The sequence below is a fragment of the Rhineura floridana genome, chromosome 20, assembly GCF_030035675.1.
Source record: "Rhineura floridana isolate rRhiFlo1 chromosome 20, rRhiFlo1.hap2, whole genome shotgun sequence".
Taxonomy (NCBI): Eukaryota; Metazoa; Chordata; class Lepidosauria; order Squamata; family Rhineuridae; genus Rhineura; species Rhineura floridana.
In genome coordinates, this window is record NC_084499.1 from 18,995,199 (window position 1) to 19,012,771 (window position 17,573).

At 50.5% G+C, this 17,573-nt stretch overlaps 2 protein-coding genes across 2 annotated transcripts in view; both read right to left on the reverse strand.

Annotated features, from left to right (window-relative positions):
- PRDM12 (PR/SET domain 12) overlaps positions 1-10,133 on the reverse strand; it is a 32,054-nt gene extending 21,921 nt beyond the window's left edge. Inside the window, exon 1 of the mRNA XM_061603852.1 lies at positions 10,078-10,133. The gene's annotated coding sequence lies outside the window, so the exon portion shown is untranslated. The remainder of the gene's footprint in view (positions 1-10,077) is intronic.
- A 1,131-nt stretch (positions 10,134-11,264) lies between these two features.
- LOC133373992 (keratin, type II cytoskeletal 8-like) lies at positions 11,265-12,189 on the reverse strand. Its single transcript, XM_061604495.1, has one exon. The coding sequence runs from the start codon at positions 12,180-12,182 to the stop codon at positions 11,265-11,267; it is 918 nt and encodes a 305-aa protein (XP_061460479.1). The 5' UTR covers positions 12,183-12,189.
- Between the last annotated feature and the right edge of the window lie 5,384 nt (positions 12,190-17,573).

Genomic DNA, 17,573 nt, shown 5'->3' on the forward strand with positions numbered 1-17,573 from the left:
GAGAAAAAGAGGGTTAAATGGTGTCCACCGCACTCCATAAGGCAATTTGTCACGCTGTTTAAAGTGATCCGCATTCATTCAAGGCGCTTGGAAAGAGAACCACTAATTCTAAATTCATTAGCCTTAGGAGAATGCTGTTGCCCGTTCAAGGCAGGCCTTGAATGCCCTCAGAAGCTTGTTTTAAAAGGCCCAGGAATTTCTCCGCACAAAATGGGGGAGGATTAGCTGGTTGACATCCCCTGAAAGGCGACAGAATGAGAGTTTTCATGGCAAATTAAGAAAGGAACAGTAATCTTCCAGGGGCGGAACGGGGAGTCACAGAGGTGCCCGGGGAGGAAAGAGATGGTCCCAGGGCTGATGAATGAGGACTAAGAACTTGAGACGTTTTAAAGAAAAGAAAAATGTGCGCCCAGCACCATCGCCCCTGCAAAAAAGTCCCCTTCTTCTCCCTCTCTCTCACCCTCCTTGCCCTTTTTAAGTTCTTGGTTTAAGTGGGAACTTTCTCCCCACCCCACCCCAGGTCAGGCCCAAGTTAACTAAATGAATTTAAAATATCTCTTTCATCAGTCAACTGCTATTACATGCTTAATAAGACTTTAAATGCCGGAGGCTTTCAAAAGGCTTACGGGGGGGGGGGGGGCGAAAAGGAAAATCGAGGGAAAGGAATGGGGAAGTCAGAAACAGGGGGATGATTTAAATAATAATCTTTTTTTTTTTACAAAAAAAATAAGGCTGTGGGAAGGAGGTCAGACTATGTGTAGTTACACATCCAAAGGTGAGAGAGCAGACAAGCCAAAGGGCCGGGTGGTGGGCAGATTTAGGATGGGGTCTTGTGGATTTTTAGGGAGGATGGAGGGAGTGGGGGCTGAAGTATTTATTTTGCTTTGGGAGGGGGGCACAGAGGTGTTCTTGGACCCACTTTCTCTTTTTCTTTCAAGGTATTTTATTCCAAGTATCTCCCAGGACATAGGAGGCATACCCAGTCAGACCATTGGTCGGTCCAGCTCAGTGTTGTCTGCATTGACTGGCAGCGGCTCTCACAGTTTCAGGCCAGAAGTCCCTCCCAGCCCTACCTGGAGATGCCTGCGGGGATTGAACCAGGAACCTTTTGCATGCCAAGCAGGCGCTCTGCCACTGAACGACCGCCCCTCATCTAAAATAAACTAAGACTCAAGTCCTCATGATTCTGACTAGAAGACAGAATCTGGGAAGGACTGAACCTGGGACCTTCAGCATGCAAGGTACACGCTCTGCCACTGAGCTATGGCCCCTTCCTGTTATTTCTGGGGTTGCAGAGAGCCACCGAAGACAAACGCTGCGGATCTTCTGCCCCCCTCCGCGCAAAATCTGCTGTGCGCATTTGCGGGGCTGGCCGAGGGGAAACAGAAGGTTGCTCCTGAAGAGCCAAGAGGGGTGGAGAGGCAAATATGGTGTTTGAGAAGTCCTGCGCGCCTTTGCAGTTAGAAAAGCGCCCCCTGAGAAACGCACCGGTGGTGTGCCAGAGAATAAAGAAAGATAATCCCCCCCAGCAAGACACAAGCGCGTTATTTGCATCCTGCCCGTTTTATGGGTATTTCCCGGGATCCCAGCTAGATGGGCTGGAGAGACGGGGCCAACCTGCGCAAGACCCCCTCGGATCCCTTCTAGACAAGCGCGAGTTTGACCCAGCCGGCTGTCTTCGGGAGCCCATCTCCGTCGGGGGCTCACCTGGCCTGTCTTCCTCGGAAGATATTTTCTTCTCCCCTCCCTCCCCCCTCCACAAGGCAATCGCAAAAGTGTGCCTTGAAGTTCGGCAGGATCGCGCCCGGGAACGCACCCAGCTCCCTCGCAGACGGAAGACTCGATGGCCAAGGATGCTCTCTCCACCCTGCGCCTTTCCCGGGAAGCGAGCCCCATAGAGCCTAGCCGACCTTGCTGCCCAGCGGACGGGAGCCGATTTGCAACCCTCGCCCCACTTCCCCGGCAGGGAGCCTCGTGGGGCTCAGCAGCGCTGCCTCCCCAGCAGGCGCCGTCAGGCAGCCAGTTTCACCCCCACTCCATGGAGAGCAAACCCCACGGAATACAAGTGGAGTTCCTTCGGCGTTCAACTCTGCGTCCCCCACGCGTCCTCACCCTAGCCGCCAGGAGGTCTCCCAGGGTTAAGGGACTCACCTCCAGAGAAAGACTGGGCCAGCACCTCCGCCGTGAAGGCAGTTTTGGGGTTGGGGTTGGGGTTGCCGTGGCCGCCGCCGCCGCCGCCCCCTCCGGCTTTTTCCTCGAAGAGCTGCTCGCCCAGAACGTTCCTCCACCGGCCGTAGAGGAAGCTGTGCAGGATATCCGAGGTGATGACCTCGGCCAGGGAGAGGCCCGGCCCCTTCAAGCCGCCCTTGAGGACCAGGGCTTCAGCCGGAAGGACGGAGCCCATCATCGACGGAGCGGGCGGGCGCCTGCCCCCGAGGGAGAGCGCAAGAAAATGGGGTTCGGCAGGTGTATAACCGAGGAAGATTGGAGGAGCGGGGGGGGGGAGAAATCCTGGGCGGCTGGCTCAAATTTGGGGGTGGGGGGACAGAGAGAGAGAGAGAGAGAGAGAGAGAGAGAAGGCAGTTCAAGCCTGTCTCTGGTCTAAGGCGGAGAGCCCCAAGTTTGGGCTCGCGTGGCGAGTGGCGGAGTCCACTCGGCCAGATCCTGGAGACTGGTATATATGCGCTCCAGTGACCTCTCTAATTGGTTATTAATGACCCCCTCCCTCCCCTGACGTCGCAAGAGAGACTTGATCCACCAGAAGGAAGCAAACCGAGGGGGGGACCCCTCCTTCTTTAAGAGGGGTGGGGGCAGCTGATATACAGAGAAAGGCAGACGGGGGTAGAGAGAGAGAGGCGGAGAGTTTGCCTCTCCGAGCCCACCCTGAGCCCACCAATGGTGACACGGAGAGGGAGGGAGGGGGGGAGGGAGGGGGTTACCTCCCCCCGCCACCTGCTATTTCCGAAGGCGCTTTGCAAAAACCTTGCCAGCGTCTTTCCATCCACTCGAGGAAAGGGGGCAGCGGAGGAACGGAGGGGTTGGGAAAGTGAGGAAACGATCCTGGCGCGTCCAGATCCTAGAGCACTTCGCAAGGCCAGGGCCATCTCTTCCGCACACGCACACACCATCTCGGATTGGAAATGGGGGGGGGATGGAGCGAACGAGAGGATGCGGATATGGGGCTCGGGTGAAGTGGGTCGGGGAGGCAGCGTGGAGTGGCAGGGCGTGGGCGACGGGCTGGCGATCCCGCGCGGTGCGCCGGCAAGGAAGGCGCTTGGGACCAGGCGTGAAACTGACTTGCGCAATTGACCAAGCCGGCCGCGCCTTTGGAAACGGCCTAAGAGGGGGGGCGCAGATCAGAGGGAGGGGGGTCGCCCTTCCTCTCCAATGATTTTTCCGAATCCTTAGGGAGGGGGGAATAAAGATATATACTTCACCTCCACCAGCCACGCCTCAAACGCCTCTCACCGCAGCCTCCAAATCTGGACACGCAACCCCGTCTAATTCTCTCCCCACAGTGCCAAAAAACCCCGCAGGTCCGGACAGCTCTGAGCACCCCTGCAAATGCTCGAGTCTCTCCCGGAAAAGAAATTCCCTCCTGAAGTAGCGGCTGTACGTCGGAGGAAAGAAATACGTTCGGTGAAACACGACGTGCATTTCTCTAGGCATTTGGCATTTTTTCTTCCAGACCGACTGAACTGGCGCTCTGAGCTATCCAGACGAGTTAAAAGAGTTTCTGCTGGGAATGTGTACGCGGTGCGGGGAGGAGAAGAGGCCAGCGCCTTGCTTCAGAGCGCTCGTGGTTTGGGTTTTAAATCCCTTGCACCCGAAAGCATCCCATCGCCAGGCATAGTAGCGGGTCGTTTGGGGCCAGAGACGAGAGCGCCCTATAAAGATAGATCCCGGAGCTGTTTGCCCCCTAGGAAACTCGGGGGCGCACAGTGTGCAAAGAGCTTTGATAGGATCAGAGTGAAGGATTGGGGCGGGGGGGGGGAGCGAGCGAGAAATCGGATTCAGGAGTTATCTTAAGCGGAGAAATGCAGGGGGGGTTCTCGCAAGCGCCGCCGCTCGATCGGATCGCGCCGGAGGGACCCCGAACGAAGGCTGGTCGACAGGGACACTGCTCCGAACCGTTGCAGACGGAAGCAGCCGGCACCGAAACGTCTCCGTCCCAAATACAAAACTCGACCTGGCTGAAACGACCAAACGTCCCGGGGAAATGGTACGCTGGGTTTTCAATTTTAAATCTCTCTCTCTCACACACACAACTCACACAGGCGTTTTTCGTTTTAGACAGGACAGGAAAAGATGTTGCAAAGTTCCGCGGGGGTGATCAGAAACTGACTGAAGGATGCGTCTCTTTAAAGGAGAGACAAGGCAAAACAAAAAACAAGAAACCTGGAGCCTGCCTCTCTTTTTGTCTACATAACCTTCCCCCCCTTCAGTCCGGAGTGGAACTGGATTGCACAGAGAAAAAGAGAAACCATTTGTTTTATCGCACATTTCAGACCCGAAATGGTTCAGGTGTGTTTGTGTGCCTGTTTTTCCTACGATAAAAGACAAAAAAGATGATGATATTGATGACACGATCATGGTGACACCTGACGGTGACAGGTACAGGTCGTTTCCGCTTCGGCGCCGATTTGCTCGCTCCGAACCAGTTTTTTAAAAAAGCCCTTTCAAATCCGTTTAAGGGGCTGCTATAATTCAGCGGCCAGGCGGGCGTCGATTTTCTTTTTTTAAAACCCTGGCCAAAACAAAAAACAAAAAAACCCCACCCCACCATCGACCCTAATAAAGCTCTGAGAGAGAATTGCAAGAGGCGTGCTTTTAAATTTAAGGCCACGATGGTTTTGGAGGAGGGCGGGGGTAGCCGAAAGGCCCACTTCAGAAGCGAGGAAGCATTGACTGACGTGTAAAAAGAAAACAAACAGTCAGACACATTTTCCCTTTTATCTTATTTTCCCCTCCCCCGCAACCCACCAACAGAAGCCGATTCTAGGGGCGGCATCGCGCGCCGAAAAACACAGCCCTGCGGGAATCGCGGGTCCCCCCCTTTAACAAAAAGGCAGAGAGGTTTGCTCGGAAGCAAGACGCAAAGGGGGTCTCTCCCGAGGGACATCGTCGGGTTGCAGGCTGCTGGAGCCTTCAGGCTTTCTGCGAGGATGGATCCCGATTTGTAAATCTCGACGAAAGAAACCCAGACTTTCCATTATTATTATTATCTGCAACAAATACAACCGCAGAAATGGGTTAGAAGCAATACCTTGAACTCGTTTTTTGTTGTGGGGGCAAGTTTGCCAACAGTTGCCACACATACACGTGTGTGTGTCAGAAGCAGATCTATGCGGTAGCGCAGGGCCAAACTCAGACGTGCAGGGTCCCTTCAGGACTGTCGTGCCACCCCCCACAGCCACGCCCCCTTCTAAGGTGATGCCATAAACATGAGCTTTCCGTCTTTTCCTTTGTCTGTCCAGCAATGAATGCAGGATGAGGACAGGTATGTCTTTTTGGGGTTCAAAAAGAGGAATGCAAAGATAGCCACTGAGAAGAGTCTTCTGGAAGCTGACATGCTCCCCTTTCGTGCTGATTGGCTCATAGGACGCTAGGGACACAGGGACCCTCCCCCCCAAAAAGCAATGGGGTCTGGGATTCCCGCTCCTGCACGACTACACCCCTGGATCTACGCTGAAGACTTGGAGTCCAAGCAGCGCAGTTTGGGTTCAGCCCTCCTTTGAAAGACCCCCTCCCCAAATCGTCATTCAACCGTGCCAACATCGCGCGCGCCCCATCCTTGAAAAACAAAAAACCTTAGAGGTAGGGAAAATTTTTTTCTGGCGCCACTATCCCCAAGAAAACGTTTTATGCCCCAAATAATAACATATTTATAAGGAAAAGCAATTTGTTCTTCCAATAAATGGATGGGCAGGCTGTTGTTTTAAATATTATAAAGGTGAAGTCAAAAGAAACGAGGCGCGGAGCCTTGTCTGACCTTTTTGTTAGAGCCGGAGACGGATTCTCCAGACCGGTTCATACGGATCGTTTGTCCCGCGACGCGCTTCCGCAGACCACCCGGTTGAAAACGAAAACGGGGGAAGGGGGTCTGGAAAAGTGGCGCGTGGACGGGCTTTTTTGGATCGGCGAGCCGAGCGCTCTGGTCTGCGGCAGTCCCTAGAGACTACGTTAGGCGGCAGCGGAGGCGTGCTTGTTGCATTCACACGTGGGTTCTCCGCTTCGTCAGAGCTGCGCTCCAAACGGCGGAGCGCAGATCACTCCCGAAGCGACGCGTGTCCGGCAGCAGATTCAGTAATTCGCGCAGTCCAAACATCTCATCTTGAACAGGTACTTTTGGCGGCAGAGATTTTCCTGGATATGCAAACCTTTGGCGTGGCGCTAGAGAAGGGAGGACTCTTTACGAAAGGCTGCGTGCTCCCCTGAATGAATAACAACCCATTCTATATCTGTCGTCTGCCTCTCACCCGGAATGCGGTCCCGAGGCGGATGACAGCGATTTGAAAATACAAAGCAGCCAAAAAACGAGACAGAAATTTAAAAAACGCGAAAACGGAAGGAATAACCGCACACAAGCAAATCCTTCAAATCGAATTTAGCCAAATGCTTGCACAAAAAGATTTACCCCTCTGCCTTTCATATCACACGCGTTTCGTGGGAAAGTTTCGCGGGGAGCTCTGATTGTGGGGGAAAGCCTTTCCCGGTTGTTTATTATTATTTAATAATAGTAAAGTTATATTTCGCGGCTGGTTAAAGGAAAGTTTGTCGTGAACCCCATGGCGCTTGATCCGTGCATAGACTTGCTTCGGGGGCTCGGGGATCCCTCCCCGGCGGAACGCAGGCGCCCGACGCGTGTGAAGCTCTCTCTGGGCGCTCTGCAGAGGACGGAGCTCCTCCTGTCGGCTCAAGGTCTAAGCGGCAAAAGCACTGACACTTCCAGCGAGCTGCCAGCAGCTGGGCGTTTCAGGCAGGGGTTGGATGCCCGGGGAAGTTTGCAGATCACCCAGAGGCCGCAATTCAACAGGGCTGCTCAAGGGGGCATTTGCAGGAAAGCAGCAGTGGTTTGAGGGGGGTTACTAGGCACTTGAAAGATTCGGGCAATCGACATCCAAAGCCCAGATCATTTGCAAATGCTCGCTTTAAAGGTACAGAAGGAAATATAGAATTTAAATGTCTCCAAAAAGGAGTCAAACTTCCCATCCAAATCAGCCCAGATAATGATCAGATTGCTTCACCTATCAGATGAAGTCTTTCCATTTATTTGCATCCTACCTCAAATCACCCCTCCAGAAAGTTCTTTTTCTATTCGTTTCCCCCAGTTAATCCCACAACAGATGCTACTCCACATCAATCCAACTGCCCCTCAGTTACTCCTGTTTGCTACCCCCAAATCACCCCTAGATAAAGTCTTCTGAATTTTCCACGAGGCTGCTGTTCAGAAGTGCAGGATCCCTTCATGTTAGTTACAGGCACACCCACTCGCCCCTTTTTTGCTGTGGGGTTGAGAATGAGATCCTTGTTAATGAGAGCCTTGTCCCACAGCAATAGGAGCCACTCAGCATGAAAAGGGAGACTGTTAGCTGCTGAGAAGAGTCTTCTCTGTGGCTGACTCACCTCCTTTCACTTCGATTGGCTCTAATCAACAGAAAAGGGCAAGGAAGCAAGTTAGAAGACTCTTCTCAGTGGCTAGCACCCTCCCCTTTCATGCTGATTGGCTCATACAATGCTGGAGACACAGGGACCCTGCTTGTTAAAAAGTAAGGGGTCTAAGACCCCCCCAAACCCCCAGAACACTACACGCTTGCTTCCAAAATGAACTTAAACAATTAAACTCTGGAAGTCGCTCCCATAAAAGATCCAGTGACAGCCAGCAACTCGAATGGCTTGAAAAGAGGTTTAGGCAAATTCGTGGAGGATAAGGCTAGTATCAATGGCTACCAGCCACGATGGCTCTGCTGTCCCTCCACTGTCGGAGACAGTATGCCTTGGGGGGTTCCCTAAGGAGGCATCTGGTTGACTACTGCGAGGACAGGAGGCTGGACTAGATGGGCCGCTGGCCTGATCCACCAGCCAGCCTCTTCCGATGTTTGTCATGTTGTGCTGTGTGTAATTGTGTGCTTAATTTCGTTTAAAGCAACACCACAGCAGCAGAGTAACAGCAGATGATGAAATGCGAGTGTGCCAGCATGTGCATGCGTTTGCCTGAGAAAGCAGGCTTTTACCCTGCATCAGCATCACTGAGACTGGAGACTTAGTAAAATAAGAAAAGCTACTTTATATATAGAAATACATAGTAGATAGAAAAGCAAACCTAGTTCTAACTAACTAGTTAAGTTGGAGGCATAACGCCCAGGTGCGGGAGTTAGCCTCATGGTAGGAAAGAAAGCAGGGACAAAGGGATGTCTCCTCTCTCCTGGACAGCAGGAGGACAAAGGAGGGCAGAAAGGGCAGGAGGAGGAGGAGGAGCAGGTAAGCTTTCCTAAAGGCATCACAGTCTAGCGACAGAAGGAAGTCAGTCAGAGCATCACAGGTAAAAGGTAAACAAAGCCTATCCATCTGGAGGACCCTCGCTCTATCTTCCTTCTGGAGCTTAAACAAAAGAACAAACCAGGAGTTGCTCTTGCCCCACTTCCAACACTTCATTTATTCCTCCAGAGTAATTTCCTCCAAATCCATGACCCACCCAGAAACAGGCAGGGCACTTTGAAACAGATTCAGGACCCAGCCTACATCAGCCAGCCCTGAGCAATGCTTCCACATGGGACGTTCCTGGTCAAATAGCTGAGATAGGCTATCTCCTGGCACTCACCAATATACCAGCCTGTCTTACAACAGGGCATGGAGCCCTTTTTGGCCCACAGGCTGCACGCATGTCATTGATTTTGGCAATCTGCATACCACTGAATTACAGAAGCCTCTACGCAGCACACAAGAGACTCAGTACAATGAAACGAAAAAGGAGTTAAAACACATACATACATGGAGCAAGGGTGGGTGGCCTCCACTCAAAAGACCAAATGGAGACCAGTCTAACATAGGGTTGCCAGGCTCAGGGCCCGAGACTGATCCTGTATCTTTAGGAGAAGAGAAAGTCAGCCAAGTGCAGGTGTTCTTGCAACGCTGTAATGGGGAAAACCACAAGGTGGAATTCCCCCTTCCCTCTGCACAACTTTAAGAGATACAGAAGGCCTTGGGGAGGCCGGGCCTGGCAACCAAGAGGTCTTCTGTATCATTAAAAGTTGTGCAGGGGGGAGGGATAATTCCACCTTGTGGTTTTTCCCATTACAATGTTGCAAGAACACCTGCACTTGGCTGACTTTCTCTTCTCCTAAAGATACAGGATCAGTCTCAGGCCCCGAGCCTGGCAACCCTAGTCTAACAGCAAGCACCACAGAAGGGTGTGCTGATGTGCGTTTTACCAAGGTTCCCTGCTTGCCCTTTAACAGGGACAGTCCAAGTGTGACATGTTTCCTCTGTCCTGCAAAGGAGGTGGGCCCATGTCAACGCCTTCAAGTTGCACCTGCTGAACTCTCAAACATTAGCCTTGAGGACAGCAGCGGCTAGATCCAGAAGAACCTCCCAGGCCCCTTGGCTGAAAGATCTGAAACACACCCACCCCAAATCCAGCAGCTGACAACCTGACCTTCTCCTTCACAGGGATGCTCTGTGCTTGCTTCAGAGAAGTTTGGGTGCATCCTTCTCCCCAGTTCTGGAACAGCTCCCTTGTCCAAGCTTGGAGTAGACCCTAGAGGAGCTGTTGTCCCAGCACTAGCCTGGCTCAGCCTGAAAGCCTATATATAGCAGCTGGGAGTGCTGCCTCTTTCTGGCTCTCAGCCAGGCCCTGATCCAGGCAGGCACTTACACAGGCTTCCCTCTCCTCTAGAGTAGTCCCATTTATAGGGTGACTTTGTGCAGCTGGTCAGGAACTTCACCTGTAACCTCTGCTGCTTGCCAATTCCTCTGCTGCAGTGACCTTGGGCCAGTGAAAGCTGGTCGGTTAAGGCGAACGAGGCACTGCTGAACCAAGCATATTCTGCCTCCATCACTGCCTGCCTGCCTTCTTACCTACAATCAGTGCAAGGGGGTGGCGCTGCCTGCCAGCATTCTCCTCCTGCTGAGTCCTGCCATTGGCCTTGCAGAACTCCACAGGGAAGATGGGAACTAAACTAGAATTAGTTGGCTCTGTCTGTCATTGGCTCTGGCTCCTCCAATCAGTGGCTCTGTCTCCAAAACCCGTAAGAGTGGTGTTTAAAGGAGCCTTCAAGAATCATCAGTACGGACATGGCTTTTATAAAAGGCAGTCTTCAACAGACGGATTTTCAAAGGCATCTGTTGAGGCCTGCTCCATAGAGGGCGTGTGTAGTTCTGCAGGAAGGGGGAGGGTTCACAACCACGGGGCCAGTACTGAAAAGGCCCTGCCTCTTGTACCCAATAACTTAATCGATCTTACTGGCACTCATAAAGGCAGCGCCTCCAGTGCAGACTTTAACACAGGGACGGAGAAACTTGTGCCCCCCCTCCCATCAGTCCCAGCCAGAATGATCAGTGATGGGCGCTGTAACCAAGCAACATCTGGAGGGCCACAGGTTCGCTGTCCCTCCCATGAATGGGTGACAATGGTCCTTTAGGTAATCTGGTCCCAAACCTTTTAGGGTAGCAACTCTCAAACTCCCCCACCCCAGGAAACACTGCGGGGAGGCCTTGGTGGGCTACTTAAGAAACTTCTTGCATTCTATAAATCCAGGTACCTATATAACTCATATTTTAAAAATTAGAAAGGCTGCCTTCTTTGGCAGGAAGCGAGGGATAAAATAATAATAATAATAATAATTAACATTAACAACAACAACAATAGTGATGATGATGCAATGGCTGTACCTGTTTTTGTAAGCAAAGTTCTGTGACTTTGAGTTTTTTCCTGTTTTTTCCACATCAGCTTTTGCCCACTTCAGGTCAGGCTCAGATCCGGTTCATTCATTCCCTGTTTGGCTTTAAGAAGGGTCAGGTTTTATTTTATTTATTTATTTATTTAATTTATATACCGCCCTAAGCCCAAGGGCTCTCTGGGCGGTGTACATAATAATAAAACAATCAGAGAATATATAAATACAATAATACAATGGAATCAAACAAAAATAATCAAAATAGCAGCAAAATACATCAATAAATATTAATAGTACACATTAAAATGTACTATTTAAATGTAAAACGAAGAATGAGTGGCGACTCTCACCAACCCAGCCCAGCCCTCATCACCCAGTAGTAAACCAGGTGTATGTGTGCAGGGGGGGGTGGCTCACCTTGATCTGGTACATGCTCTCTGCTTCAGCCCGGCTCTTGGCAGCAATGTCTTCATACTGTGCTTTGACCTCGGCAATGATGCCATCCAAGTCCAGGCTGCGGTTGTTATCCATGGACAAGACCACAGAAGTGTCATTGATCTGAGACTGCATTACACGCAGCTCCTCATCATACAGCTGCCTCAGGAAGTTGATCTCGTCAGTCAGGCATTCCAGACGGGACTCCAGCTCAATCTTGTTCATGTAGGCCTCATCCACATCCTTCTTCAAAAGGACAAAATCATTCTCCTTCTCAGTACGATGGTTGATTTCATCTTCATACTTAGTCTTGAATTCTTCTACAAGGCCTTGCATGTTGGCCAACTCAGCATCCAGCCTTGCTCTCTCCTGCCCCAAGCCGTCCAGCTGCCGGCGCAGGTTGTTGATGTAGGCCTCAAACATACTGTCCATGTTGCTTCGGGTGGTTTTCTGATTCTGCAGGAGACTCCATTTGGTATCCAGTATTTTATTCTGCTGCTCTAGGAAGCGAACCTTGTCAATCAAGTTGGCGAACTTGTTGTTGAGAGTCTTGATCTCCTCTTTTTCTTTGGTCCTCACTTGCTGGATGGTGGGGTCGATCTCCAAGTTGAGCGGCGCCAGCAGGCTCTTGTTCACACTGACGGCCGTGATACCCCCCATGCCGCCGCCGACGGAGGACCCTCGGAAGCTGCTGGCGCTGCCGCCGCCTCCAAACCTGCTGCCCCCATAGCCGGAGGAGGCGTAAGAGGTGCTGACTCGAGAGGCGGTGACGGGGCCCGCCGTATAGGAGCGGCTGCTGAAGGTGCGGACGGGGCCTGAAGAAGTGGTTCGGAAGGAGGATTTCTTCATCATGTTACTTTAGGGTTTTTTTTTCACCCTCTCTACGGGAGACAAGGCCGGGCGGACACTGCAGAAAGGCTGTGAGGTTACTGAGAAGAGTCCCTTTAACATGTAATTTTTGAAGGAGCAATGAGTAGGCTGCCACAATGTCATATTATGAAAAATCATGAGCCTTACCTAGGGCCTTGTTCGCCTGTTCGAGAATCCAGTCCTGGTCAAAAGAGCTTTGATCTCCATTATCTGAGAAACATTAATAAAGTCAGATTTGGTGCCAAGTGAGGATACTCTTGACTGTTCCATAACCTTTCAGCAAATCCCCTGAGTGGAACTGGCAGTTCTCCGATGGTCTGTGGGCCACAGTTTAAGGACCTCTTTAAAGTTTAGTAGGAGCACCTTGCCAAGAAGCTTAAAGGTCTTACTGGAGAAGGTTCATCTCAGCCCTAACGTGAGCACCTTGAATTGGGCCTGGAAACAAACTGGCAACTAATGCAACAGTTTTAAAACAGGGGTTATATGAGTTCTAAAGGGAGCCCACTAGGTTTTGGACAGGTTGAGGTTTCCGCGTTGTCTTCAAGGACAGCCCCATGTAAAGCGCATTGCAGACATCCAATCTGGAAGTTACCAGAGCGTGGAATACTGTTGCCAAGTCAGCTCTGTCCAAAAGGACCAGTTGCTGGCCAACCAGCTGGAGCTGGAAATAGGCACTTCCGGCCACCGAGGGCACCTGAGCCTCCAGTGACAAGGTTGGATCCAGGAGTACCCCCAAGCTACAAACCTCCTCCTTCCAGAGAGTGCAATCCCATCCAGAAAATTGCCATCTTCCCATCTCCTGGAACACATAACACCATTGTCTTTTCAGGATTCAGCTGCAGTTCGTCACTGCCTCCAGGCACCTGTCTAACTTTTTAACCACCTCTCCTGATTCAGCTGGAACAGAGAGATGTTCATGCAGGATAAGGCCCTCAGAGGCCACTAACCACAGTTCTTTGCCTCCACCCTTGAAGGCAGGGTTCCCACAATGGGCATCTGGTTGGCCACTGTGAGAACAGGATGTTGGCCTAGATGGGCCACTGGCCAGATCCAGCGGAACTCTTACGCTCAGTGGGAGTCTGGCGCAGAAGGCTGGGGGGGGTGTTATATACAATTACATAATGAAACAAAAGTTACAACCATAAAACAAGAAAAAAATGTCAAAAACACTTCCATGTATAAAAAAAGTACAAACATTTAAGAACTGTTCCACTTCCTCAACCTTTTGGCTAAGAAGCCCACATTGAAGGAAATGGAAGCAGTCGTGTAGTGGCAACTTCAGAAGTGCAGGGTTCCTTCATGATAGTCACAGCCATGCGAGAATGAGAGCCTTGTTAAAGCTTTCCCCCACAACAACAGACATCCCTAGGAGCCAGTCAGCATGAAAGGGGAGAGTGTTAGCTACTGAGAAGAGTCTTCTCACTGGTTGACTCACCTCCTTTCACTCCGATTGGCTCCAATCAGCAGGAAAGGACAAGGAAGCAAGTTAGAAGACTCTTCTCAGTGGCTAGCACCCTCCCCTTTCATGCAGATTGGCTCATAGGATGCTGGAAACAGAGGGACCCTTCTCCCAAAAAAGTAAGGGGCCTAAGACCCCCTGAGACCCTGTATAACTACACAGCTGAATGAAAGTCATATAGAACTAAGGGGAAGAATATCTGAACAATTTTGGGGGGGGATTATGCCAGTATCAGCAGAGACCACTCAGGACCGGCATTTCCCATGGTTCCCAGTCAATCCCTTCTTTATATCCACAACTTTTCTCCCTCCCACTTTCTAGCTCCTGATCCAGTGGGAGAGGCAGGATGTGCCATAGTAGGGACACACTTGACGACAGAACAATTCTGCTGCCACCAGCAGAGGGCAATGGCACAAATCAGCCTCCATCAGCCTTAATCCACACAGTGTATACAAAATCCTTGTTGCTACTGGTTCTGAGCGTGGGATGGAAACAAGGGCTGTGCGGATCAGCCCTTAACTGCCACTAGCAACAGCACAGATCAGCCTCAGTCCACCTTTGGTGTATCTCAAATCTGGCTTTGCCCTTGTGAATGCCAAACTGAGCAACCACATGGTGGCTGTTGTTTCGGAGTGTGGGTTGGAAAAAGGGGTTGTGTGGATCAGCCATTAACTGCCACTAGCAATGGCGCAGATCAGCCTCAGTCAGCCTTCACCCATGATGTATCTCAAATCTTGCTTTGTGCCTGTGAACGCCAAACTGAGCAACCACACGGTGGCTGTTGTTTTGGAGTGGGGATCAGATACAAACACTGCGTGGCTCAGCCCTTAACTTCAGAGTCACCCCACTTGTATGTCTGCGGCCCCCTCCCTGGAATAAACAACCACTACCTGTCTGTGGCTCAAGCTCTGGCTCAAATTGGCTCAGTCCCTCTCCCCCCACACACACCCTTTGCACAATGCTATTTTATTTTTCCTAAATTCTCCCTGTCCTTTCTCTCCGTCTGTTCCCAAAAACATCTCAGAGGAAACCAGTTTAATATTCATGGCCTTTAATAGATCAGGGGCCTTTTCTTTGGGGGCTTATTGTGAGTTTGGTATTTCCCTGTCTATGCACCCATAGTGGCTTCAGAAGGACTTTAATATTCATGGGTGTTAATAGAGAGACCCCTAGTATATTGGGGCATTGTTCAAAGGTGTACATATTGCAAAGGACTCAATAGCCACTGTTCCCCTTTCTCTGTCGCTCTCGCTCTGGCACCCCCTCCCTTTCCCCCCTTTGTTTTTTCTCTCTGTTTTTTTTCTGAACTCCAGATTGTGATGGGACCTCCCCCCTCCAATCCTTTTCTCCTTTAGAAAAGAAACATCTTTATTCCAGCCTTAGACTTTCTGGTTTCCTATTCAAAAGCTCTCTGAAATAATGTCAGGAGGAAGGACACTGAATCAAATCAATCTTGCATGGTCTTTTGGAGAGCAATTTGACATCCATGGAGTCCTGTTCTCTCTCTCTCTCTCTCTTCTAGGCCTACAAGGGGTGGGTGATGAGGAAAGGCCAGGAAGAGAAGGAGGGGATTTTTTTTGGACGAGGGAGAAGAGGAAAGAGAAAGAGCACAAGGATGGAGTGGTTGTGGGGAGAGAGGAAAAGGAGCAGAGTTGTCAGTGGGGGGAAAAAAGGAGATTAGCCCCCAACAGCTGCTTTGGGGTGTGGGGTGAACTGGGAGGGGAGGGGTCCTTTGCAAGCCTCTTTCAGCCCCCCTGGTGCATGAATAGGGATTGGGGGGGCAGAGAGAGAGAAAGAGGCAAGATTGATTTATGGCTCTTGTGCCTCAACATTTATCGCTCTTAAAGTGTGCAGAGAAGACAAGAGAGGAGGGGGTCGTCCCCCCCAGAAAGCAGCGGCCTTTTGTAGCAAACGGGCATCGAATGAAGACCAAAGACATCATAGAAAGGGGCCCAAGGAGGATTTGATTGGCTCTGTGTGTGTTTCTCCATCTCTTTTGGGGGGATAGTGGGGGGGCAAAGAAAGAGGACGGGTTGGTTCTGTAGCTGATGGACACCTTTGGAAATCTGATGCTGGGGGCAACACAGCAGATTCTTCTTTCTCTCTGAAAAAAGGGGTGGAAATTAGTCCTCAATAGCTCTCCAAGGCCTCTCTGTTGCTACAATCGCCCATTTGTGAATGGACAGAGAGCAAAAGGGGGGGTTGAGTTTGTCCTCTTCTTCACCCCCCAATATATATTTTGGGGAAGGGCTGTAGCTCCCCAGCAGAGCACTGGCTCGGCAAGCGGGAGTTCCTGGGGCAATCCCCAACAGACGGCTGGGAATGTGCCCTTCCTGAAGCCGTGAAGCGCTGCTGCCAGTCAGTGTAGGCAATACTGAGCTAGGTGGACCGACAAATAATTGGATGTTAGAACAAATTAAACCAGAACTATCACTAGAAGCTAAATTGATGAAACTGAAGTTATCATACTTTGGACACATATTGAGAAGACAGGATATACCAGAAAAGACAGTAATGCTGGGAAAAACAGAAGGGAGTAGAAAAAGAGGAAGGCCAAACAAGAGATGGATTGATTCCATCAAGGAAGCCACAGACCTGACCTTACAAGATCTGAACAGGGTGGTTTATAGGAGATGCTCTTGGAGGTCGCTGATTCATCAACTTGAAGGCACATAACACACAGGCACACATACATGCAGTTGTTTTAACTGCTTTTATACATGCTGTATCATACATTGCTTCAAGATGCCTCATGGGATGGGAAGCAATTAATAAATGACACAATTATTATTGTTGTTGTTATTATTGTTATTATTATTATTAACAATAGTTATTATGCCTGATCTGCATTAGACCTGGGCCCTCTGTGTTGAGTTGCTTAAACTGCAGCACTAACACTGCTGGAAGTTTTTAATTTCACCTCTGTGCATTCTGTGATCTCGTCTCTCTCTCTCTTTCTGTTCCAGAAAAGGAGGAGAAGAAAAAATGGAAGGAGATAAAGCTCCTGAGGAAACTAGAGAAGAAGAGAATGCAAGAACTGGTGGAGAAGCAAAAAGATCTGAACAGGGTGGTTTACAGCAGATGCTCTTGGAGGTCACTGATTCATAGGGTCGCCATAAGTCCAAATCGACTTGGAGCCACATAACAACAACAACAAGGCAGCCTCTTACATCTCTCTCTCTCTCTCTCTCTCTCTTTCACACACACACACACACACACAACTCTTTTTTCCTTTCCTTTTTTTTTTAAGCTACCCCAAATTATATTGGGTGACATTTCTCTGTGCCACACGTGGTTGCAAAAGTGGGAGAAGAAAGTAAGTGTGGGGAGAGACAGAGAGAAAGTATGCACCATATATTTAAACAAGAGAAGAGACTGGCTGTTGGATCAGGCCAGTGGCCCACCTAGTCCAGCCTCCTGTTCTCAGAGTGGCCAACCAGCTGCACATGACGGGAAGTCCGCAAGCAGGACCCAGACCCTGCGCTCACAGAGAGTGGCCTGTGTCAGCCATGCCCATCAGGTTCAGTGGGTCTACTCTGGGTAGGGTGATCATTGGCTAGAACCTGTCATCGTTCCTTATTATTGTTAAGACTGCAAGGCGCATTTCAAGCAGCACATGCCCCAAAGGGAGCAGCGTCTCTGCCCGCAATGAGCATACAGTCTAAAAAGTTTAACATAGCCTTTCCAGGAAAAACGGATCCAGTTCAGATAGGAGTTGAGTAGGTTTAAGTTAGAGGAGTGCCATTCAAAGAGGATATAGTAGGAGAGAGAGACCCCCCCAAATCTTCACTGATCCCTTTCATACTTCTCACCCCACTAGCCATCGATTGGGACCCCCTTCCCAGAGACCAGAATGAGGCCTGTTGTTAATAAGGGGGGGGCAGAGATACCTTTTTAACCAGTGACTGTAAGTC